At 41.2% G+C, this 26,202-nt stretch overlaps 1 protein-coding gene across 2 annotated transcripts in view; it reads left to right on the top strand.

Annotated features, from left to right (window-relative positions):
- LOC139762324 (uncharacterized) overlaps nucleotides 1–26,202 on the top strand; it is a 141,493-nt gene that overhangs the window by 19,293 nt on the left and 95,998 nt on the right. For both annotated transcript variants that reach the window (XM_071686972.1, XM_071686973.1), the window contains exons 5-6: nucleotides 8,622–8,719; nucleotides 23,411–23,591. In XM_071686972.1, the coding sequence (XP_071543073.1) occupies nucleotides 8,622–8,719; nucleotides 23,411–23,591 (279 nt within the window). The remainder of the gene's footprint in view (nucleotides 1–8,621; nucleotides 8,720–23,410; nucleotides 23,592–26,202) is intronic.

Here is a 26,202-nt window from a genome sequence, read left to right as displayed (position 1 = left end):
CAATATGTGGTGTGAGGTGGTTTGATTGAGTAAGTAATAATGGGGTAAGAGAGATGTGTGGTAATAAAAAGAGTGTGGTTGAGAGAGCAGAAGAGGGTGTTTTGAAATTGTATGGTCACATGGAGAGAATGAGTGAGGAAAGATTGACCAAGAGGATATATGTGTCAGAGGTGGAGGGAATGAGGAGAAGTGGGAGACAAATTGGAGGTGGAAAGATGGAGTGAAAAAAATTTTGAGTGATCGGGGCCTGAACAAACAGGAGGGTGAAAGGCGTGCAAGGAATAGAGTGAATTGGAACGATGTGGTATACCGGGGTCGATGTGCTGTCAATGGATTGATCCAGGGCATGTGAAGCATCTGGGGTAAACCATGGAAAGTTGTGTGGGACCTGGATGTGGAAAGGGAGCTGTGGTTTCGGTGCATTATTACATGACAGCTAGAGACTGAGTGTGAACGAATGTGGCCTTTGTTGTCTTTCCTAGGGCTACCTCGTCCACATGAGGGGGGAGGGGGTTTTTATTTCATGTGTGGTGGGATGGCGATGGAAATGAATAAAGGCAGACAGTGTGAACTGTGTGCATGGGTATATATTTATGTGTCTGTGTGTGTATATATATGTGTACATTGAGATGTATAGGTATGTATATTTGCGTGTGTGGACGTGTATGTATACACATGTGTATGTGGGTGGGTTGGGCCGTTCTTTTGTCTGTTTCCTTGCGATACCTCGCTAACGCAGGGCGACAGCGACAAAGCAAAATAGAATGAATAATAAATTACTTAGCACTATAACAGATGCTAACAAGTAGATTAATTGTTTGATAGTTTAACATTCATACCGCTAAACTGATAGATAATTATTTGTGAAAGACTTTGATCCCACTATAACATTCATACGGCTAAACTGATTGATAATTATATTGTGAAAGATCCTAAAACTTATTGATAATTATATTGTGAAAGTTATTTTGATCCTTTTCATTGTGAAAGACTTTGATCCTAAAACTGATAATGATTATAATGTGAAAGACTTTGATCTTAGTATATTGTAAACTTTGATCTTAGTATATTGTAAAAGACTTTGATCCTCGTAAAAAAATCCTAGCTTAACATTCTTTAAGCTAAACTGATAGATATTTATATTGTGAAACACTTTGATCCTAAAACTGATAGATGATTGTATTGTGAAAGACTTTGATCCTAGTAAAAAGATCATTATTAGTTGTAGGCAGCCAGTGAACAGGGAGGTACATTACCAGTATAACCTGCCTGGGTATCGGGAGAGTTACTGATGGCTGCATAGTGAGCCAGCACTTCAGTGGTTGTCAAGTTGTGCTCCTCCAACCCAGGTATTTGTTTGCTTTCTGCCTCACTCTCACATGTACTACTGGCATTCTGTCCACAAACATTCATTCTCTCCTTGTCATGCATCACACTTGCCAACACTTGATTTACGCTGCTCAAGCTTCGTAACTCTAGATTTCCCTGTGGGAGCACTCTTTGCTTGCCCTGCCTTTTGGCAAAATGGTAGGAACAAATAGATGTCGTAGGTAGAAACATTTAGTAGAAGTAGTCGGTAGAACATTAGGTAAGAGCCTCCGCAAACACTGCTTCAGACTTGTCCACTGTCAGTAGCCTGTTAAGGGTGAGGCACTAAAGGCTAAGAAGTGGCACCAGAGTTCACTAGTTATGAAGACTATTGCCATGGCCATCCTCTCGAGGAAGTTCCAGAAGGGAACAGGCATCAGAGATATAGTTAGATAGATAGATAGATTAGATAGATAGATAGACTTTGATCCTAGTAAAACCTTCTTATTGCCTGCAAAAATCTTTTCATATAGGTTTGCAGTATTTACATGCAACTTGAAATTGCACTATCATACACTTTCCTTGTAGACTTCCAGTCGTGCATTTTTTCCACATGCCCAAACTACCTCAAAGTATTATGTTTCACCCATTCTACCACTCCACAATTTATTCCTTTGCATTTACCTACCATACCACATTTCTCATACACTCCTTCAGTTCTTCATTCCATCTAGTCACATCACATGCTCTTCTCAAAAAGCTCGTTTCCATAGCCTGGATTCTTGACCGCTGTGACTCATTCCATGTTCATTATTTTGGCTGCATAGATCAGGGTTGGGAGGACTATGCTGTCCCTTAATCTTCTCGTCATTTCCAAACTTAAACATCTATCCTTCATTATTCTATTAAGGGATCCAGTGACTTTTCCACCCTGTGCTGCTCTTTCCCTTATGTCTCCTTCCATATCACCAAACCTACCGAAGGCAACACCTAAATACATAAAATTATTTCACTTCCTCCAGTCTTTCCCCCCCCCCCTCCCCCCATATCCAAAGCACAATTTAGTGCACTTTCTTCTTTCACTCTGTATACATACTGCACACATACTGGCTGCCCTTATTCATGCCCATCGCCACCCCGCCACTCATGAAATAAAAACCCCCTCCCCCCTCATGTGTGCGAGGTAGCGCTAAAAAAAGACAACAAAGACCACATTCGTTCACACTCAGTCTCTAGCTGTCATGTAATAATGCACCGAAACCACAGCTCCCTCTCAACATCCAGGCCCCACAGAACTTTCCATTGTTTACCCCAGACGCTTCACATACCATGGTTCAATCCATTGACAGCACATCGACCCCTGTATTCCACATCGTTCCAATTCACTCTATTCCTTGCACGCCTTTCACCCTCCTGTATGTTCTGGCCCCGATCACTCAAAATCTTTTTCACTCCATCTTTCCACCTCCAATACGGTCTCCCACTTCTCCTCATTCCCTCCACCTCTGACACAGATATCCTGTTGGTCAATCTTTCCTGACTCATTCTCTCCATGTGACCAAACCATGTCAAAACACCCTCTTCTGCTTTCTCAACCACACTCTTTTTATTACCACACATCTCTCTTGCCCTATTATTGCTTACTTGATCAAACCACCTTACACCACATATTGTCCTCAAACATCTCATTTCCAGCACATCCACCCTCCTCCGTGCAACTCTATCTATAGCCCACGCCTTGCAACCATATGACATTGTTGGAACCACTATTTCTTCAGACATACCCATTTTTGCTCTCCGAGATAATGTTCTCGACTTCCACACATTCATCAATGCTCCCAGAACTTTCGCCCCCTCCCCCACCCTATGATTCACTTCCGCTTCCATGGTTCCATCCGCTGCCAAATCCGCACCCAGATATCTAAAACACTTCACTTCCTCCAGTTTTTTCCATTCAAACTTACCTCCTAATTGACTTGTCCCTCAACCCTACTGTACCTAATAACCTTGCTCTTATTCACATTTGCTCTCAGCTTTCTTCTTTCACACAATTTACGAAACTCATCACCAGCTTCTGCAGTTTCTCACACGAATCAGCCACCAGCGCTGTATCGTCAGCGAACAACAACTGACTCACTTCCCAAGCTCTCTCATCCACAACAGACTGCATACTTGCCCCTCTTTCCAAAACTCTTGCATTCACCTCCCTAACAACCCCATCCATAAACAAATTAAACAACCATGGAGACATCACACACCCCTGCCACAAACCTACATTCACTGAGAACCAATCATTTTCCTCTCTTTCTACATGTACACATGCTTTACATCCTCGATAAAAACTTTTCACTGCATCTAACAACTTGCCTCCCACACCATATATTCTTAATACCTTCCACAGAGCATCTCTATCAACTCTATCATATGCCTTCTCCAGATCCATAAATGCTACATACAAATCCATTTGCTTTTCTAAGTATTTCTCACATACATTCTTCAAAGCAAACACCTGATCCACACATCCTCTACCACTTCTGAAACCACTCTGCTCATCCCCAATCTGATGCTCTGTACATGCCTTCACCCTCTCAATCAATACCCTCCCATATTATTTCCCAGGAATACTCAACAAACTTATACCTCTGTAATTTGAGCACTCACTTTTATCCCCTTTGCCTTTGTACAATGGCACTATGCAAGCATTCTGCCAATCCTCAGGCACCTCACCATGAGTCATACATACATTGAATAACCTTACCAACCAGTCAACAATACAGTCACCCCCTTTTTTAAGGAATTCCACTGCAATACCATCCAAACCCGCTGCCTTGCCGGCTTTTATCTTCCGCAAAGCTTTTACTACCTCTTCTCTGTTTACCAAGTCATTCTCCCTAACCCTTTCACTTTGCACAACACCTCCACCAAAACACCCTATATCTGCCACTCTGTCATCAAACACATTCAACAAACCTTCAAAATACTCACTCCATCTCCTTCTCACATCACCACTACTTGTTATCACCTCCCCATTCACCCCCTTCACTGAAGTTCCCATTGATTCCCTTGTCTTACGCACTTTATTTACCTCATTCTAAAACATCTTTTTATCCTCCCTAAATGTTAATGGTACTCTCTCTCACCCCAACTCTCCTTTGCCCTCTTTTTCACCTCTGGCACTTTTCTCTTGACCCTCTGCCTCTTTTTTTTATACAACTCCCAGTCATTTGTATTATTTCCCTGCAAAAATCGTCCAAATGCCTCTCTCTTCTCTTTCACTAACAATCTTACTTCTTCATCCCACCCTTTCTAATCTGCCCACCTCCCATGCTTCTCATGCCACAAGCATCTTTTGTCCAAGCCATCACAGCTTCCCTAAATACATCCCATTCCTCCCCCACCCCCCTTATGTCCTTTGTTCTCACCCTTTTCCACTCTGTATTCAGTCTTGTCTGGTACTTCCTCACACAGGTCTCCTTCCCAAGCTCACTTACTCTCACCACTCTCTTCACCCCAACATTCTCTCTTCTTTTCTGAAAACCTCTACAAATCTTCACCTTCGCTTCCAGAAGATAGTGATCAGACATACCTCCAGTTGCACCTCTCAGCACATTAACATCCAAAAGTCTCTCTTTCCCGCCCCAATCAATTAACACGTAATGCAATAACGCTCTCTGGCCATCTCTCCTACTTACATATGCATACTTTTGTATATCTCTCTTTTTAAACCAGGTATTCCCAATCACCAGTCCTTTTTCAGCACATAAATCTACAAGCTCTTCACCATTTCCATTACAACACTGAACACCCCATGAACACCAATTATTCCCTCAACTTCCACATTACTCACTTTTGCATTCAAATCACCCATCACTATAACCTGGTCTCGTGCATCAAAACTACTAACACACTCACTCAGCTGCTCCCAAAACACTTGCCTCTCATGATCTTTCTTCTCATGCCCAGTTGCATATGCACCAATAATCAACCATCTCTCTCCACCCACTTTCAGTTTTACCCATATCAATCTAGAGTTTACTTTCTTACACTCTATCACATACTCCCACCACTCCTGTTTCAGGAGTAGTTCTACTCCTTCCCTTGCTCTTGTCCTCTCACCAACCCCTGACTTTACCCAGACAATCCCAAACCACTCTTCCCCTTTACCCTTGAGCTTTGTTTCACTCAGAGCCAAAACATCCAGGTTCCTTTCCTCAAACATACTACCTATCTCTCCTTTTTTCTCATCTTGGTTACATCCCACAAGGTAGCACAAGGAAACAGATGAAAGAATGGCCCAACCCACCCACATATACATGTATATACATACACGTCCACAGATGCACATATACAAACCTATACATTACAATGTATACATATATATATATATACATACACAGACATATACATATACACATGTACATTATTCATACTTGCTGCCTTTATTCATTTCCGTTGCCACCCCTGCCACACATGAAATGACAACCACCTCCCCCCGCATACGTGCGAGGTAGCGCTAGGAAAAGACAACAAAGGCCACATTTGTTCACACTCAGTCTGTAGCTGTCATGTATAATACACCAAAACCGCATCTCCCTTTCCACATCTAGGCCCCACAAAGCTTTCCATGGTTTACCCCAAATGCTTCACATGCCCTGGTTCAATCCATTGACAGCCCTGCCTTACACCTACATGTATAACAAAACTTTCGCTTAACTCATCTTCCACTCTTACACATGTATTTGCTCCTATATAGAAGGCTTTCTTGCCAGTAGTTGTTCCCCTACCTCGCATATCCTTAACACATCCCGTAAAGCATTCCACTCAAGGCTGTTGTATGCTTTCTCCAGATCCATAGAAGCTATATACAACTTCTTATCTTTTGCCATAACTTTTCCACGGTCATCTTTTCCACAAAAAATCTGATCCATTCATCCCCTACCTTGGGTGGAACCCCCTTGCTCTTCACTTATTCTGCATTCAGTCACTTCCATCACTCTATCAATCAACACTCTTGCAAACACTTTTCCTGTTATACTTGGCAGACTTGTTGCCTTATAATTGCTACATACATCCTTAACACATTTTCCTCTTGATAAAGGAATGGTAATAACTTTTGCCCACTCCTCAGGCACAATATTCTGTTTCCATGTTAAATTACATATCAGATGCATCCAATCTATCACATTTTCTCCAGATGCATCCAATCTATCACATTTTCTCCATACCTCAGCATTTCATCTGTAATCCCATCCACTCCAGGTGCCTTTCCTACCTTATCCTCATTTTTGCCCTGCTTACCTACCTTTTTGCTGTAGGCCCTTACTCTTGTATCCTCTTTCTTTTATCATCCATACCCCTGCATGTAACAACTAATGCCTTCCCTTCTCCCACACTCATCAGTTCTTCAAAATACTCTTTCCATCTTCCTTTCACAGCCTCCTTTTGATTCAGCAATTCCCCTTCCCTACTCTTATTAACGTTTCCACTCTTATGTCCACCTCTTCCTTTTTTACGTACTTGCAGTATACTTTCTATTATCACAAAACTTTTCACTTACTTTCTTTCAATATCTTCATCTTCTCTTTCTTTGCTTTCCTCTATCAACTTCTTAACACTTCACTTACATATATTTTATATTCTTCCCTCCTCCTTTGCTGAACTTCCACTGGTACATTCCTATTGAGGAATCTACCACGTGCCTTTTTCTTCTCTTCCATAGCATTTCTGATCTCTTCCATCCATTGTTCATTACCCTTGATATTTCTATATCTTACGACCTTTTATCCAATTACTAATTCCACACCATTTAACAGTTGTTCTCTAAACATTTTGAACACTTCATTCACATGAATGCATTCCTACAATCATTGCACTTCCATCTAAGCTTTCAGTTACCTTCCTTTCATACTTCTTCCTGCATTTTTCCGATTCATCTTTTCACTTGCCATAACTTTACTTCTCCACTTTTCCTTACACCATACCTACACTTCTCCCTGATCCCCTTCCCCAGAAGAACTGCAAAATGGTCACAACTCTGACATCTAGTAGGATCTTTCTCAGTCATTCATTGTTCCATCGTTCCTCATCCATATATATTTGTGGATGATCTTGTGCTGAAAAAAGGTGTTTGTAAGGAAAAAACCCCTTCTCAACACAAATATCCATAAGATAACTTCCATTCTTATTTCTTCCAGGCACTCTCCATTTACCAATTATCTCACCAATTTCATCACATTCCACTTTTGCATATGTATCACCCATAACGACCATTTTTCTCTCATTCTCAAAACTGTTTATACAGTCAGTCAAATATCTCCATAAAAGCTTCATTTCATCCTTACCTTTTACAGTCTTTATATTTACAGGTGCATAACCATGCAGACTTCACAATCCCAGTCTTTCCTCTCACCCACACTATTCTTGATCCATTCCATCCATGTTCTACAACACCTTCCCACAATTTTGGTGATAGCAGAATTGCACACCCTTCTTTCCCTCTTCTCCCATAATTTTTACTCATTCCTGTCCATACCACTCCATATCCTTCCATGCCTTCCTGTAATTTGCATTCATCATTTCCATTTTCACTCTACACACCCTGCCCATAGATGTGTGTTTCCCCATTGCGCAGCACATCCAAGCTGCAGCATTTAAACTTCTCCACAAGCTCCTCCTTTTACTCTGACCAGTCATCCCATTAACATTGAGTGCCATCACCCTCAGTCACTGGTCTCTTTCACTCCTCGGCATAACTGGTAGACTCCAGTGCTGCTTTTTGCCTTCTGTTCCTCACCCTTGACAGGTTACTGGGTGAGGGCAACTCCAGTGCAGTGTTTCCAGAGGCAGCGAAGCTCCAAAATTGTTCAAAAACTAAAAAGTCACAGCACACCTCAGGTGTTTGTCTAATGCAGTTGGGCAATGTCCCATCTTTAGTTCCACCTCCAAGGGGTGTATTGACGAGGTCATCATGAGAAAGCGGGATGAGGATGAGAGTTGGTTACTCTACAAAAACTAGTTTCCCCTTGAGGTACTGAAATTTGACAACTTTTTCCAATTTTGAGCTTTTCACTTTTCACAGTAGCAGCACATCATTACCTCACTGCTTCCAACACTGCCACTATGTAAAGCAGACGCCATCATGTAGCAAAGGTGAAACTTGTCTGTGGATGGTAAATCTGGTTTCAGTACCTGATAGTGATGTATGCAGTTGAGGTTAGTGCTCATTTATTTTTGGTTCTGCTTCATGAAGGTAAGAGAGGCATGAAGCAATGAAAAAAATATTCGATGTGTAAAGTTCTTACTCTTTGTTTCAGAAACACTTGTGTGGCCTTTCCAAAAGAGTGCAGTTTATGGCTGGCTAAAGCTTCATCCCTCAAAAGTGAAAAAATATATTAAAGAGGGAATTTTTCAAGTAAGGTCTCTCTCATTTCCATATTACTCATGCAGTTTTCTTATATTTGTATTATTAACTTGTTTAACTTAACCCGTACTGTTCTTCCATTTCTTTATTTTGGCAGTTACCAGACTTTTTTTTTTGCTATGTGGAATATATTCATATTCTAGGATCTTTTGAAAATTTTTCATCTGGCACCAAGAGTACTAATTCTTAATGCTATTTTGTAATGCAGTGGTTATTAGTGTGTGTGCATTGAATGGATGAGTACCTATTAAACCTAACTGTATTGATTGACCCAATGCTACACAAGTAAGGTTAAAGTCTTAAAGAAGCAGTAATTATCCTCAACTCTTTCATTGCTCTAGACATCATATGACGCATGTCATATGACATGTTATCAGTTTCTGCTATCCTTTGAAATCCTGATTGATAATTGCATCCCCCAGTTACCCATAGATGTCGATGTCACTATCAACCTATTGCCATAACTGGGAAAAATATCGCACATCTCAGTCACCCATTCATCATTACGACAGGTGCATTTACATTGACATAACATGGTGCCTTACATATTTGACCAATACATAGGATGATCAGTGCATGAAAAAGAAAATTTTTATATATTTATAATTTATTTATGTGGTGTGAGGTAGTTTGATCGAGTAAGTAATGAAAGGGTAAGAGAGAGGTGTGGTAATAAAAAGAGTGTGGTTGAAAGAGCAGAAGAGGATGTTTTGAAATGGTTTGGTCACATGGAGAGAATGAGTGAGGAAAGATTGACAAATAGGATATATGTGTCAGAGGTGGAGGGAATGAGAAGTGGGAGACCAAATTAGAGGTGGAAAGACTGAATGAAAAAGATTTTGAGTGATCGGGGCCTGAACATGCATGAGGATGAAAGGCTTGCAAGGAATAGAGTGAATTAGAACAGTGTGGTATACCGGCGTCGACGTGCTGTCAATGGATTGAACCAGGGCATGTGAAGTGTCTGGGGTAAACTATGGAAAGTTTTGTGGGGCCTGGAAGTGGAAAGGGAGCTGTGGTTTCAGTGCATTATACATGACAGCTAGAGACTGAGTGTGAACAAATGTGGCCTTTGTTGTCTCTTCCTAGTGCTACCTCGCGCACATGCGGGGGGAGGGGGTTTTCATTTCATGTGTGGCGGGGTGGCGACGGGAATGAATAAAGGCAGCAAGTATGAATTATGTGCATATGTATATATGTATATGTCTGTGTGTGTATATATATATGTATAGGTTGAGATGTATAGGTATGTGTAAGTGCGTGTGTGGATGTGTATGTATATACATGTGTATGTGGGTGGGTTGGACCATTCTTTCGTCTGTTTCCTTGCGCTACCTCGCTAATGCGGGAGACAGCGACAAAGTATAATCAATATATAAGTAAATAAATAAATATAATTTTCTATTGAAGTAGGATGAGAAATAGGTGTTTGTAGAAGGCAAAAGTAGAATTGGAATAGAACCAGGATGATTCAAAGCATTTTTCTTAGATATTTCATTGATATTTTTCATGGTTAGATATTTATACATTATAGTATTATTCAGAAAAGAAGAGAGAATGTTGGGGTGAAGAGAGTGGTGAGAGTAAGTGAGCTTGGGAAGGAGACGTGTGAGGAAGTACCAGGAGAGACTGAGTACAGAATGGAAAAAGGTGAGAACAAAGGAGGTAAGGGGAGTGGGGGAGGAATGGGATGTATTTAGGGAAGCAGTGATGGCTTGTGCAAAAGATGCTTGTGGCATGAGAAGCGTGGGAGGTGGGTCGATTAGAAAAGGTAGTGAGTGGTGGAATGAAGAAGTAAGATTATTAGTGAAAGAGAAGAGAGAGGCATTTGAACGATTTTTGCAGGGAAAAAATGCAAATGAGTGGGAGAGGTATAAAAGAAAGAGGCAGGAGGTCAAGAGAAAGGTGCAAGAGGTGAAAAAGAGGGCAAATGAGAGTTGGGGTGAGAGAGTATCATTAAATTTCAGGGAGAGTAAAAAGATGTTTTGGAAGGAGGTAAATAAAGTGCGTAAGACAAGGGAGCAAATGGGAACTTCAGTGAAGGGGGCTAATGGGGAGGTGATAACAAGTAGTGGCGATGTGAGAAGGAGATGGAGTGAGTATTTTGAAGGTTTGTTGAATGTGTTTGATGATAGAGTGGCAGATGTGGGGTGTCTTGGTCGAGGTGGTGTGCAAAGTGAGAGGGTTAGGGAAAATGATTTGGTAAATAGAGAAGAGGTAGTAAAAGCTTTACGGAAGATGAAAGCTGGCAAAGCAGCAGGTTTGGATGGCATTGCATTGGAATTTATTAAAAAAGGGGGTGACTGTATTGTTGACTGGTTGGTAAGGTTATTTAATGTATGTATGATTCATGGTGAGGTGCCTGAGGATTGGCGGAATGCTTGCATAGTGCCATTGTACAGAGGCAAAGGGGATAAGAGTGAGTGCTCAAATTACAGAGGTATAAGTTTGTTGAGTATTCCAGGTAAATTATATGGGAGGGTATTGATTGAGAGGTTGAAGGCACGTACAGAGCATCAGAATGGGGAAGAGCAGTGTGGTTTCAGAAGTGGTAGAGGATGTGTGGATCAGGTGTTTGCTTTGAAGAATATATGCGAGAAATACTTAGAAAAACAAATGGATTTGTATGTAGCATTTATGGATCTGGAGAAGGCATATAATAGAGTTGATAGAGATGCTCTGTGGAAGGTATTAAGAATATATGGTGTGGGAGGCAAGTTGTTAGAAGCAGTGAAAAGTTTTTATCGAGGATGTAAGGCATGTGTACGTGTAGGAAGAGAGGAAAGTGATTGGTTCTCAGTGAATGTAGGTTTGCGGCAGGGGTGTGTGATGTCTCCATGGTTGTCTAATTTGTTTATGGATGGGGTTGTTAGGGAGGTGAATGCAAGAGTTTTGGAAAGAGGGGCAAGTATGCAGTCTGTTGTGGATGAGAGAGCTTGGGAAGTGAGTCAGTTGTTGTTCGCTGATGATACAGCACTGGTGGCTGATTCATGTAAGAAACTGCAGAAGCTGGTGACTGAGTTTGGTAAAGTGTGTGAAAGAAGAAAGTTAAGAGTAAATGTGAATAAGAGCAAGGTTATTAGGTACAGTAGGGTTGAGGGTCAAGTCAATTGGGAGGTAAGTTTGAATGGAGAAAAGCTGGAGAAAGTGAAGTGTTTTAGATATCTGGGAGTGGATCTGACAGCGGATGGAACCATGGAAGTGGAAGTGAATCATAGGGTGGGGGAGGGGGCGAAAATTCTGGGAGCCTTGAAGAATGTTTGGAAGTCGAGAACATTATCTCCAAAAGCAAAAATGGGTATGTTTGAAGGAATAGTGGTTCCAACAATGTTGTATGGTTGTGAGGCGTGGGCTATGGATAGAGTTGTGCGCAGGAGGGTGGATGTGCTGGAAATGAGATGTTTGAGGACAGTATGTGGTGTGAGGTGGTTTGATCGAGTAAGTAATGTAAGGGTGAGAGAGATGTGTGGAAATAAAAAGAGTGTGGTTGAGAGAGCAGAAGAGGGTGTTTTGAAATTGTTTGGTCACATGGAGAGAATGAGTGAGGAAAGATTGACCAAGAGGATATATGCATCAGAGGTGGAGGGAACGAGGAGAAGTGGGAGACCAAATTGGAGGTGGAAAGATGGAGTGAAAAAGATTTTGAGTGATCGGGGCCTGAACATGCAGGAGGGTGAAAGGCGTGCAAGGATAGAGTGAATTGGAACGATGTGGTATACCGGGGTCGACTTGCTGTCAATGGATTGAACCAGGGCATGTGAAGCGTCTGGGGTAAACCATGCAAAGTGTGTGGGGCCTGGATGTGGAAAGGGAGCTGTGGTTTCGGTGCATTATTACATGACAGCTAGAGACTGAGTGTGAACGAATGGGGCCTTTGGTGTTTTTCCTAGCGCTACCTCGCACACATGAGGGGGGAGGGGGTTGTTATTCCATGTGTGGCGAGGTGGCGATGGGAACAAATAAAGGCAGACAGTATGAATTATGTACATGTGTATATATGTATATGTCTGTGTGTGTATATATATGTGTACATTGAGATGTATAGGTATGTATATTGTGTGTGTGTGGACATGTATGTATATACATGTGTATGTGGGCGGGTTGGGCCATTCTTTCGTCTGTTTCCTTGCGCTACGTCGCTAACGCGGGAGACAGCGACAAAGCAAAATAAATGAAATAAATAAATAAAATAGTATGTGCATTCATAGATTATGTAATGCACATAATGTGTGAAAAGAATGTACATATATACGGATGGAGAGAAAGAAATCTACCTTCGTATTTCCTGTGTGTTGTAGAAGGCGACTAAAGTGGGCTGGAGTGGGGGGGCAGGAAACTCTCCCTTTCTTGTGCTTCAATTTCTAAAAGAGGAAACAGAAGAAGGAGCCAAGCAGGGAGTGCTCATCCTCCTCAAAGGCTAAGATTGCAGTGTCTGAATGTGAGTGGATGAAAAGATAGGAGAGATAGGTGGTATGTTTGATGAAAGAAAGTGGGTTTTCAGGCTCTGAGTGAAACAAAGGTCAAGGGCAAAGGGGAAAATGCTTAAGAGATGTCTTCAGAGTAAAGTCAGGGATTGTTTTGAAGACAAAAGCAAAGAAGGGAGTAGCGCTACTCCTGAAGCAGGAGTTGTTGGAGTGTGTGATAAGAGTGTAAGAAAGTAAATTCTAGACTGATGTGGGTGAAATTGAAGGTGGATGGTGAGAGATGGATGATTATTTGTGCCATGAGAAGAAAGATAATGAAAGGCAAGTGTCCTGGGAGCAGTTGAGTGAGTGTGTCAGCAGTTATGGTGTGCGAGACTAGGTATTAGTGATAGGTGATTTAATTGCTAAGTAACATGGCAGCTGAGGGTATAATTGGTGTATATGGGGTATTCAGTGTTATGAATGGAAGTGATGAAGAGCTTGTGGAGTTGTGTGATGAAAAAAGACTGGTGATTGGGAAAACCTGGTTTAAAAAGAGAGATGTACATAAGTATGTGTATGTGAGTAGGAAAGATGGTCAACGAGCATTATTAGATTATGTATTATTTGATAGGCATGTAATAGAGAGACTTGTAGAAGTAGATGTGCTGAGATGGACAGCTGGTGGGATGTCTGATGACTATCCTGTGGAAGTGAGGGTGAAGATTTGTAGAGGTTTTCAAAAAAGATGAGAAAATGTCAGGGAGAAGAGAGTGGTTAGAGTAAGTTAGTTTGGAATGGAGACATGTGGAGAAATACCAAGATAGATTGAGTGTAGAATGGCAAAAGGTGAGAGCAGATGAAATAAGCCTAGTGGGTGAGGAATGGGAGGTATGTAGGGAAGCAGTGATGGCATGTGCAAGAGATGCATGTGGCATGTTAAAGGTGGGAGGTGGACCGATTGAAAAGGGTAATAAGTGGTGGGATGAAGAAGGAAAGTTGCTAGGGAAAGAGGAAAGAGAGGCATTTGGGTGGTACTTACAAGGAAGCAGTGCAAATGATTGGGAGATGTATAAGAGAAAGTGGCAGGAGTTGGAGAGGAAGGTGCAGGTGTTGAAAAGGAGGGCAAATGAGAGTTGGGATGAGAGTATCATTAAACTTTAGGGAGAATAAAAAGATGATTTGGAAGGAGGTAAATAATAGAAGTATGGAAGAAGAAGTCAGTCATATAGTGGGGAAGAGGCAAAGGTTCTGGGAGTAATGAAGAATGTGTGGAAATAGAGAACATTATCTCAGAAAGCAAAAGTGGGTATGTTTGAAGGAATAGTAGTTCCAACAACAGTATTTGATTATGGTTCATGGACTGTAAATAGGGTTGTGCAGAGGAGGGGTGGATGTGTTGGAAATGAAACATTTGAGGACAGTATGTGGTGTGAGGTGGTTTGATGATGGCTGTTGATGGATCAGCCTCTCCCCTTTTATCCATCAACAGCAGTGTCCTGCAAGATTCTTTCCTGTCCCCTGCACTTTTTCTTCTTTTTTTTCAACAATTTCCTCTTCTCCAAAAATAATCCGATACACTCATATATTGACAACTCAACGCTGCATTCATCCATATCCTTTAATTCTGCTCGATTTGTTTCTCATCTTGACACAACTTCCTCAGTAAACTCATATCTGGAGAGGATATCTCACTGGGATACACAAAATCTTGTTAAGTTTAATGCTTCCAGGACACAGTTTCTACCCATCTCTTTATTGAAAACTCCTCACAACTCTCGTCTTTCCTTTGATGGTTCAGTAATTCCACCTCTTGACTCAGCGAACATACTTTGCATTACTGTAACATTCACTATTTCTTGGGAGCCACACATTACAGGAATAACTAGATCTGCCTCTAAGAAACTGGATGTCCTGTTTAGATGTCAAAACTTCTCTTCTGAATAGTTGCTCTGCTTATACAAGAGATTGACTCGTCCTTGTATGGAGTACTGCTCTCACATTTAAGGTGGTTTTAGCTCTGCATCCTTACTTGACAGAGTTAAGTTGAAAGTAATGTGCCTTATAAACTGTCTCAGGCTAACTTTCAAACTTAACCCTCTCACCCTATGCCTCATGTCTGGTTCACTTTCCCCCTTCTATAGGTATCACAGTAAACCCTCAATTTAATGAACCCCGATTTAATGGATTTCAGATTCAATGGACCGGGCAAATAATGATACATTGATTCTTGATAATTCAAAAAGTAAAGCAAATTAAAAAAAATCTCAAATACTACCCTGTGTTCATTTCATATCGCACTTGTTTTTTGTAGTGTGGGGGTATACTTGATTTGTTTCGGTCTCAGTCTGCCACAAACTGCCATGCGGTCAGGTTGTATACAGAGAAATTTGACTTTAAGTAATTTTGCAATCCTTACAATTCAAAATGGCATCAAGTGATAGAGGAGTTAAAAGAAAGCATATGAAATGTATCTTGTTTATATATTTATTTATTTTGCTTTGTCGCTGTCTCCTGCATTAGCAAGGTGGCGCAAGGAAACAGGTGAAAGAATTGCCCAACCCACCCATATACACATGTATATACATACACATCTACTCATGCCAATATACATACCTATACATCTCAATGTATACATATATATATATATACACACTTAGACATATACATATATAGACATGTACATAATTCACACTGTCTGCCTTTATTTATTCCCATTGCCACCTCGCCACACATGAAATAACAACCCCCTCCCCCCAGATGTGCGCAAGGTAGCGTTAGGAAAAGACAACAAAGGCCACTTTCATTCACACTCAGTCTCTAGCTGTCATGTAATAATGCACCGAAACCACAGCTCCCTTTCCATATCCAGGCCCCATAGAACTTTTCATGGTTTACCCCAGACGCTTCACATGCCCTGGTTCAATCCATTGGCAGCACGTCGACCCTGGTATACCATATCGTTCCACTTCACTCTATTCCTTGCACGCTTTTCACCCTCCTGCATGTTCAGGCCCCGATCACTCAAAATCTTTTTCACTCCATCTTTCCACCTCCAATTTGGTCTCCCACTTCTCATTCCCTCCACCTCTGACACATATATCCTTTTGGTCAATCTTTCCTCACCCATTCTCTCCATGTGACCAAACCATTTCAAAACACCCTCTTCTGCTCTCTCAACCACACCCTTTTTATTATGACACATCTCTCTTACCCTATTATTACTTACTCGATCAAACCTCCTCACACCACATATTGTCCCTCACACATCTCATTTCCAGCACATCCACCCTCCTCTGCAAAACTCTGTCTATAGCCCATGCCTCGCAACCATGTATCATTGTTGGAACCACTATTCCTTCAAACATACCCATTTTTGCGCTTTCCGAGATAATGTTCTCGACTTCCACACTTTTTTCAAGGCTCCCAGAACTTTCGCCCCCTCCCCCACCCTATGATTCACTTCCGCTTCCATGGTTCCATCCGCTGCCAAATCCACTCACAGATATCTAAAACACTTCACTTCCTCCAGTTTTTCTCCATTCAAACGTACCTCCCAATTTACTCTCAGCTTTCTTCTTTCACACACTTTAGCAAACTCAGTCACCAGCTTCTGCAGTTTCTCACACGAATGAGCCACCAGCACTGTATCATCAGCGAACAACAACTGACTCACTTCCCAAGCTCTCTCATCCACAACAGACTGCATACTTGCCCCTCTTTCCAAAACTCTTACATTCACCTCCCTAACAACCCCATCCATAAACAAATTAAACAACCATGGAGACATCACACACCCCTGCCACAAACCTACATTCACTAAGAACCAGTCACTTTCCTCTCTTCCTACACATACACATGCCTTACATCCTCGATAAAAACTTTTCACTGCTTTTAACAACTTGCCTCCCACACCATATATTCTTAACACTTTCCACAGAGCATCTCTATCAACTCTATCATATGCCTTCTCCAGATCCATAAATGCTACATACAAATCCATTTGCTTTTCTAAGTATTTCTCACATAGATTCTTCAAAGCAAACACCTGATCCATACATCCTCTACCACTTCTGAAACCACACTGCTCTTCCCCAATCTGATGCTCTGTACATGCCTTCACCCTCTCAATCAATACCCTCCCATATTATTGCCCAGGAATACTCAACAAACTTATACCTCTGTAATTTGAGCACTCACTTTTATCCCCTTTGCCTTTGTACAATGGCAGTATGTAAGCATTCTGCCAATCCTCAGGCACCTCACCATGAATCATATATACATTAAATAACCTTACCAACCAGTCAACAATACAGTCACCCCCTTTTTTGATAAATTCCTCTGCAATACCATCCAAACCTGCTGCCTTGCTGGCTTTCATCTTCTGCAAAGCTTTTGCTACCTCTTCTCTGTTTACCAAATCATTTTCCCTAACCCTCTCACTTTGCACACCACCTCGACCAAAACACCCTATATCTACCACTCTATCATCAAACACATTCAATGAACCTTCAAAATACTCACTCCATCTCCTTCTCACATCACCACTACTTGTTATCACCTCCCCATCAGCCCCCTTCACTGAAGTTCCCATTTGTTCCCTTGTCTTATGCACTTTATTTACCTCCTGCCAAAACATCTTTTTATTCTCCCTAAGATTTAATGATACTCTTTCACCCCAACTCTCATTTGCCCTCTTTTTCACCTCTTGCACCTTTCTCTTGACCTCCTGCCTCTTTCTTTTATACATCTCCCACTCATTTGCATTATTTCCCTGCAGAAATCGTCCAAATGCCTCTCTCGTCTCTTTCACTAATAATCATACTTCTTCATCCCACCGCTCACTACCCTTTCTAATCTGCCCACCTCCCATGCTTCTCAAGCCACAAGCATATTTTGCGCAAGCCATCACTGCTTCCCTAAATACATCCCATTCCTCCCCCACTCCCCTTACCTCCTTTGTTCTCACCTTTTTCCATTCTGTACTCCGTCTCTCCTGGTACTTCCTCACACAAGTCTCCTTCCCAAGCTCACTTACTCTCACCACTCTCTTTACCCTAACATTCTCTTCTTTTCTGAAAACCTCTACAAATCTTCACCTTCGCCTCCACAAGATAATGATCAGACATCCCTCCAGTTGCACCTCTCAGCACATTATCATCCAAAAGTCTCTTATGTGCGCCTATCAATTAACACATAATCCATTAATGCTCTCTGGCCATCTCCTACTTACATATGTATACTTATGTATATCTCTCTTTTTAAACCAGGTATTCCCAATCACCAGTTCTTTTTCAGCACATAAATCTACAAGGTCCGTGATGGGAGTATGTGATAGAGTGTAAGAAAGTAAACTCTAGGTTGATATGGATAAAAGTGAAAGTGGATGGAGTGAGATGGCTGATTATTGGTGCTTATGCACCTGGGCATGAGAAGAAAGATCATGAGAGGCAAGTGTTTTGGGAGCAGCTGAGTGAGTGTGTTAGTAGTTTTAATGGACGAGAACGGGTTATAGTGATGGGTGATTTGAATGCAAAGGAGAGTAATATGGCAGTTGAGGGAATAATTAGTGTACATGGGGTGTTCAGTGTTGTAAATGGAAATGGTGAAGAGCTTGTAGATTTATGTGCTGAAAAAGGACTGGTGATTGGGAATACCTGGTTAAAAAGAGAGATATACATATGTATACATATGTAAGCCCCCCTCCCCCCATATATGAAGAATATATGGTGTGGGAAGCAAGTTGTTAGAAGCAGTGAAAAGTTTTTATCGAGGATATAAGGCTTGTGTACGTGTAGGAAGAGAGGAAAGTGATTGGTTCTCAGTGAATGTAGGTTTGCGGCAGGGGTGAGTGATGTCTCCATGGTTGTATAATTTGTTTATGGATGGGGTTGTTAGGGAGGTGAATGCAAGAGTTTTGGAAAGGGGCAAGTATGCCGTCTGTTGTGGATGAGAGAGCTTGGGAAGTGAGTCAGTTGTTGTTAGCTGATGATACAGCACTGGTGGCTGATTCATGTGAGAAACTGCAGAAGCTGGTGACTGAGTTTGGTAAAGTGTGTGAAAGAAGAAAGCTGAGAGTAAATTTGAATAAGAGCAAGGTTGAGGGTCAAGTCAATAGGGAGGTAAGTTTGAATGGAGAAAAACTGGAGGAAGTGAAGTGTTTTAGATATCTGGGAGTGGATTTGGCAGCGGATGGAACCATGGAAGCGGAAGTGAATCACAGGGTGGGGGAGGGGGCGAAAATTCTGGGAGCCTCGAAGAATATGTGGAAGTCAAGAACATTATCTCGGAAGGCAAAAATGGGTATTTTTGAAGGAATAGTGGTTCCAACAATGTTGTATGGTTGCGAGGTGTGGGCTATGGATAGAGTTGTGTGCAGGAGGGTGGATGTGCTGGAAATGAGATGTTTGAGGACAATATGTGGTGTGAGGTGGTTTGATCGAGCAAGTAATTATAGGATAAGGGAGATGTGTGGTAATAAAAAGAGTGTGGTTGAGAGAGCAGAAGAGGGTGTTTTGAAATGGTTTGGTCACATGGAGAGAATGAGTGAGGAAAGATTGACCAAGAGGATATATGTGTCAGAAGTGGAGGGAACGAGGAGAAGTGGGAGACCAAATTGGAGGTGGAAAGATGGAGTGAAAAAGATTCTAAGTGATCGGGGTGAAAGGCGTGCAAGGAATAGAGTGAATTGGAGCGATGTCGTATGCTGGGATCGACGTGCTGTCAATGGATTGAACCAGGGCATGTGAAGCATGTATAAGCTTGGAAAGTTCTGTGGGGCCTGGATGTGGAAAGGGAGCTGTGGTTTCGGTGCATTATTACATGACAGCTAGAGACTGAGTGTGAATGAATGGGGCCTTTGTTGTCTTTTCCTAGCGCTACCTCGCACACATGAGGGGGAAGGGGGTTGTTATTTCACATGTGGCGAGGTGGCGATGGGAATGAATGAAGGCAGACAGTATGAATTATGTACATGTGTATATATGTCTGTGTGTGTATATATATATGTATACGTTGAGATGTATAGGTATGTATATCTGCGTGTGTGGATGTGTATGTATATACATGTGTATGTGGGTGGGTTGGGCCAGTGTTTCATCTGTTTTCTTGCGCTACCTCGCTAACGCGGGAGACAGCGACAAAGCAAAATAAATAAAATAAAATAAAATAAAATAAATAACATATGTAAGCAGGAGAGATGGCCTGAGAGCGTTCTTGGATTATGTGTTGATTGATAGGCGCGTGAAAGAGAGACTTTTGGATGTTAATATGCTGAGAGGTGCAACTGGAGGGATGTCTGATCAATATCTTGTGGGGCGAAGGTGAAGATTTGTCGAGGTTTTCAGAAAAGAAGAGAGAATATTGGGGTAAAAAGAGTGGTGAGAGTAAGTGAGCTTGGGAAGGAGCCTTGTTTGAGGAAGTACCAGGAGAGACTTGAGCACAGAATGGAAAAAGGTGAGAACAAAAGATGTAAGGGGAGTGGGGGAGGCATGGGATGTATTTAGGGAAGCAGTGATGGGTTGCGCAAAAGATGCTTGCGGCATGAAAAGCGTGGGAGGTGGGCAGATTAGGTAAGGGTAGTGAGTGGTGGGATGAAGAAGTAAGATTATTAGTGAAAGAGAAGAGAGAGGTATTTGGACAATTTTTGCAGGAAAATAATGCAAATAAGTAGGAGATGTATAAAAGAAAGAGGCAAGAGGTCAAGAGAAAGGTGCAAGAGGTGAAAAAGAGGGCAAATGAGAGATGGGGTGAGAGAGTATCATTGAATTTTAGGGAGAATTAAAAGATGTTTTGGAAGGAGGTAAATAGATTGCGTAAAACGGGGAACAAATGGGAACTTCGGTGAAGGGGGCTAATGGGGAGGTGATAACAAGTAGTGGTGATGTGAGAAGGAGATGGAGTGAGTATTTTGAAGGTTCATTGAATGTGTTTGCTGGTAGAGTGGCAGATATAGGGTGTTTTGGTCAAGGTGGTGTGCAAAGTGAGAGGGTTAGGGAGAATGATTTGGTAAACAGAGAAGAGGTAGTAAAAGCTTTGCGGAAGATGAAAGCTGGCAAGGCAGCGGCTTTGGATTGTATTGCAGTGGAATTTATTAAGAAAGGGGGTGACTGATTGTTGACTGGTTGTTAAGGTTATTCAATGTATATATGACTCATGGTGAGGTGCCTGAGGATTAGCGGAATGCTTACATACTGCCATTGTACAAAGGCAAAGGGGATAAGAGTGAGTGCACAAGTTACAGAGGTATAAGTTTGTTGAGTATTCCTGGTAAATTATATGGGAGGGTATTGATTGAGAGGGTGAAGGCATGTACAGAGCATCAGATTGGGGAAGAGCAGTGTGGTTTCAGAAGTGTTAGAGGATGTGTGGATCAGGTGTTTGCTTTGAAGAATCTATGTGAGAAATACTTCTTAGAACAGCAAATGGATTTGTATGTAGCATTTATGGATCTGGAGAAGGCATATGATAGAGTTATTAGAGATGCTCTTTGGAAGGTATTAAGAATATATGGTGTGAGAGGCAAGTTGTTAGAAGCAGTGAAAAGTTTTTAACGAGGATGTAAGGCATGTGTACGTGTAAGAAGAGGAAAGTGATTGGTTGTCATTGAATGTAGGTTTGCGGCAGGGGTGTGTGATGTCTCTATGGTTGTTCAATTTGTTTATGGATGGGGTTGTTAGGGAGGTGAATGCAAGGGGTTTGGAAAGAGGGGCAACTATGCAGTCTGTTGTGGATGAGAGAGCTTGGGAAGTGGGTCAGTTGTTGTTCGCTGATGATACAGCACTGGTGGCGGATTTGTGTGAGAATGCAGAAGCTGGTGACTGAGTCTGGTAAAGTGTGTGAAAGAAGAAAGTTGAGAGTAAATGTGAATAAGAGTAAGGTTATTAGGTACAGTAAGGTTGAAGGACAAGTCAATTGGAAGGTAAGTTTGAATGGAGAAAAACTGGAGGGAGTGAAGTGTTTTAGATATCTGGGAGTGGATTTGGCAGCGGATGGAACCATGGAAGCAGAAGTGAATCATAGGGTGGGGGAGAGGGCAAAAGTTCTGGGAGCGTTGAAGAATGTGTGGAAGGTGAGAACGTCATCTCGGAAAGCAAAAATGGGTATGCTTGAAGGAATAGTGGTTCCAACAATGTTACATAGTTCCGAGGCATGGGCTATAGATAGAGTTGTGCACAGGAGGGTATATGTGCTGGGTTTGATTGGGTAAGTAATAATGGGGTAAGAGAGATGTGTGGTAATTAAAAGAGTGTGTTTGAGAGAGCAGAAGAGGGTGTTTTGAAATGGTTTGGTTACTTGGAGAGAATGAGTGTGGAAAGATTGACCAAGAGGATATATGTGTCAGAGGTGGAGGGAACGAGGAGAAGTGCGAGATGAAATTGGAGATGGAAAGATGGAGTGAAAAAGATTTTGAGTGATCGGGGCCTGAACTTGCAGGAGAGTGAAAGGCGTGCAAGGAATAGAGTGAATTGGAATGATGTGGTATACTGGGGTTGACGTGCTGTCAATGGATTGAACCAGGGCATGTGAAGCGTCTGGGGTAAACCATGGAAAGTTCTGTGGGGCCTGGATGTGGAAAGGGAACTGTGGTTTCGGTGCATTATTACATGACAGCTAGAGACTGAGTGTGAAGGAATGTGACCTTTGTTGTCTATTCCTAGCACTACCTCATGCACCTGTGGGGGGAAGGGGCTGTTTTTCCATGTGTGGTGGGGTGGCGATGGGAATGAATAAAGGAGACAGTATGAATTATGTACATGTGTATGTATGTATACGTCTGTGTGTGTATATATATGTATACGTTGAGATGTATAGGTATGTATATTTGCATGGGTGGACGTGTATGTATAGACATGTGTATGTGGGTGGGTTGGGCCATTCTTTCGTCTGTTTCCTTGCACTGCCTCGCTAACATGGGAGACAACGACAAAGCAAAATGATAATTGAATAGATAATAAAAATATATGTCTGTGTATATGTATGTATATATGTAAATGTTGATATGTATATGTACATGTGCATGTATGTATATATATGTGTATATGAGTGGATGGGTCCTTCTTCATCTTTTTCCTAGCACTACCTCACTGATGTGGGAAAAGGCTATTAAGTATATTAATAATGATAATAATAATGATAAAAATGATAATATGTACACACTGTATACCTTGCTAATAGATATGAAGATGGTCGGTAAGCAAAATGTTTTGAAGAGGTTTTAAATGACTGATATTACTAGGAATGTTGAAATTTGTATTTATGGCACAGTCCTTTTTTCCAGAGAGAATACTATTCACAAACTTTGGTTAAACGTATGATGAAGTACCTTTTCCATTTGATGTGCTGTACCACAGATGCAGAGTTGCTATACTCTACTTATAATACCTTATGTTACTTGATAGAAACCAACCAGCTGAAAATCAACATATGTCAAGATCTTTATATTGCCTTAGCTAATTTAGGTAAGTTGTATTTTGATGTACTTATACTCATGACCTTTTCTTCCTGCAAAAGCCCAAATGGCCTTTGCAGAATATCTTGGCATATGTCCTATTAATGAAGGTCTTCCCTGTTTTAGAACATGGACTTGTTTCTAGGTGTACTTATTGATTTGAGATCTTTTAAATCATATTTATTAGCTTATGGAAACAGTTACAATAGTTTTCTTGTAAACAAAATACAGATTGAATAGGTTCTCATTTAGCAAGACAGCAGAAACCTAGAACATGAGAAATCAAACTGTCTAAAAGCTTAATCATCCCCTCAGTAAAAGTGCTCAACAGTCACATAGCGATCCCCCATCCCCCTGAAAATAGCATATCCAGTTCTTGTCATGTACAGGCAAGAAATCGGCTCAATCAGTCCAACTGTTATAGGATGAAGTTCCACACATTAGTGAAGAATGTAGAGTTTTATCTGTTATTTTTAAAATTGCCTTTTAAACACTTTTGTAACTGTTAGATTTGTTTGGAAAAGTATTTTTTTAACCTTTTTATCTAAACTAGACTCTCTTATTTGTTATCTTTTTAGTAGACTTAAGGCCTCCCCTTTCAACCTCTGGCTGTAGAATAGAGAATTTCTTACTTAAAAATTCTTCTTTATACCTCTTCCATCCTTTTTTGATGATAAGATATATAGATGTATTAATGATAATAAGCCACATTAAAGATGATGCTTTTATCCATGGTTGTAAGCCCTATTTAGAGAGGGAATAGATTTGATAACGGGGATTTGATATAAGAAGACCTATTAGAAATTCTTGAATATGCATGGGGACTGAGAATCACAGTGACAAGCTTTTTTGATGTGTTTAGGAAAACTTTTTTTACTGGCATGGCCCTTAGACCAGTTATAAAGAAATTTCAGCTCCAGGACCAGATTGAATACCAGCCATATTTCTCAGACATTTTTTTCTAATCCTTTTATCTCCAGTTTTAAAGCCCTCAGAATTCCTTTCAACCATCATATTTGTCTGATCTTGTTACAGTTTTATATTTAAGTTAATTTTTCTTGTCTAATCCATGTACTGTAATTTTACATTGGTCAATGTAGGCTTAATGAAAATAATCTCTGAAGTTACAGCAGTAAAGAGATAAAAATCTTTACATAGTATCTCAATCCAATGCTGTCTTCTCATAGTATCTCAATCCAATGCTGTCTTCTCATAGTATCTTCAAAATGCTCACAGTAAAGCTCAAGTACCATACATAGTGAGATTTAATTATAGAATTTTGAATGTAATGTGGCTAACCATTTGTGTACATGTGACTCAGTTGCTTATTAGCAATAAGTAATGATCTTTTCTATCCTTGAATTAGGGAAGAAAGAATTCTATCTCCTTATTCCCCACATGCCATATAAGGCAACTAAAGGGGGCAGGAGCAGGGGGCTGGAAACCCTCCCCTTCTTGTATTTCAATTTCTAAAAGAGGGAACAGAAGAATAAGTCAAGCAGCGAGTGCTCATCCTCCTCAAAAGCTCAGATTGTGGTGTCTGAATGTGTGTGAATTTAACCAAGATAAGAGAGGAGAGGTAGGTATTATTTTTGATGAAAGAAATCTGAATGTTCTGGCTCTGAGTGAAAAGAAGCTCAAGGGTAAAGGGGAAGAATGGCTTGGAAATGTCATGGGACTAAGGTCAGGAGTTGACGAGAGGATAAGGGCTGAGGAAGAAGTAGCAGTACTCCTGAAGCAGGAGTTGTGGGAGTGTGTGATGTAGTGTAAAAAAAAGTAAATTCTCTACTGATGTAGATAAAACTGAAAGTGGATGGTGGGAGATGGGTGATTATTGGTGCTTATGCACCTGGTCACGAAAAGAAAGATCATGAGAGGCATGTGCTTTGGGAGCAGTTGAGTGAATGTGTCAGTAGTTTTGGTGCATGAGACTAGGTATTAGTGATGGTCGATTTAAATGCAAAGACGAGTAATGTAGTAGTTGAAAGTATGATTGGTGCATATGTGGTATTCAGTGTTATGAGCAGAAATGATGAAGAGCTTGTGGAGTTGTGTGCTGAAAAAAGACTGGTGATTGGGGATACCTGGTTTGAAAGGAGAGATATACACAAGTATATGTATATGAGTAGGAGAGATGGTCAGTGGGCATTATTAGATTATGTGTTGATTGACAGGCATGTAAAAGAGAGACTTTTGGATGTAAATGTGCTGAGAGGGGCAGCTGCTGTGATGTCTGATCACTATCTTGTGGAGGCGAGAGTGAAGCTTTGTAGAGGTTTTTGAAAAATAGGAGAAAATGTTGGGGAGAAGAGAGTGGAGGGAGTAAGTAGCTTAAAAAGGAGGCTTGTGGGAAGAAATACCAGGATAGATTGAATGTATGTAGAATGACAAAAGGTGAAGGTAAATGAAGTGAAGTGGTTGGGTAAGAAATGAGAGGTATTTAGGGAAGCAGTGGTGGAATGTGCAAGAGATACATGTGTCATGCAAAAGGTGAGAGGTGGGAAGATTAAAATGGATAGTGAATGGTGGGATGAAGAAGTTGCTAGGGAAAGAGACAAGAGAGGCATTTGGGCGATGCTTACAAGGAAGTGGTGCAAATAATTGGGAGATCTATAAGAGAA

The sequence above is a fragment of the Panulirus ornatus genome, chromosome 43 (assembly GCF_036320965.1).
Source record: "Panulirus ornatus isolate Po-2019 chromosome 43, ASM3632096v1, whole genome shotgun sequence".
Lineage (NCBI taxonomy): Eukaryota > Metazoa > Arthropoda > Malacostraca > Decapoda > Palinuridae > Panulirus > Panulirus ornatus.
Note: the sequence above shows the minus strand (reverse complement) of the source record. Positions and strands in the feature narration are given on the sequence as shown.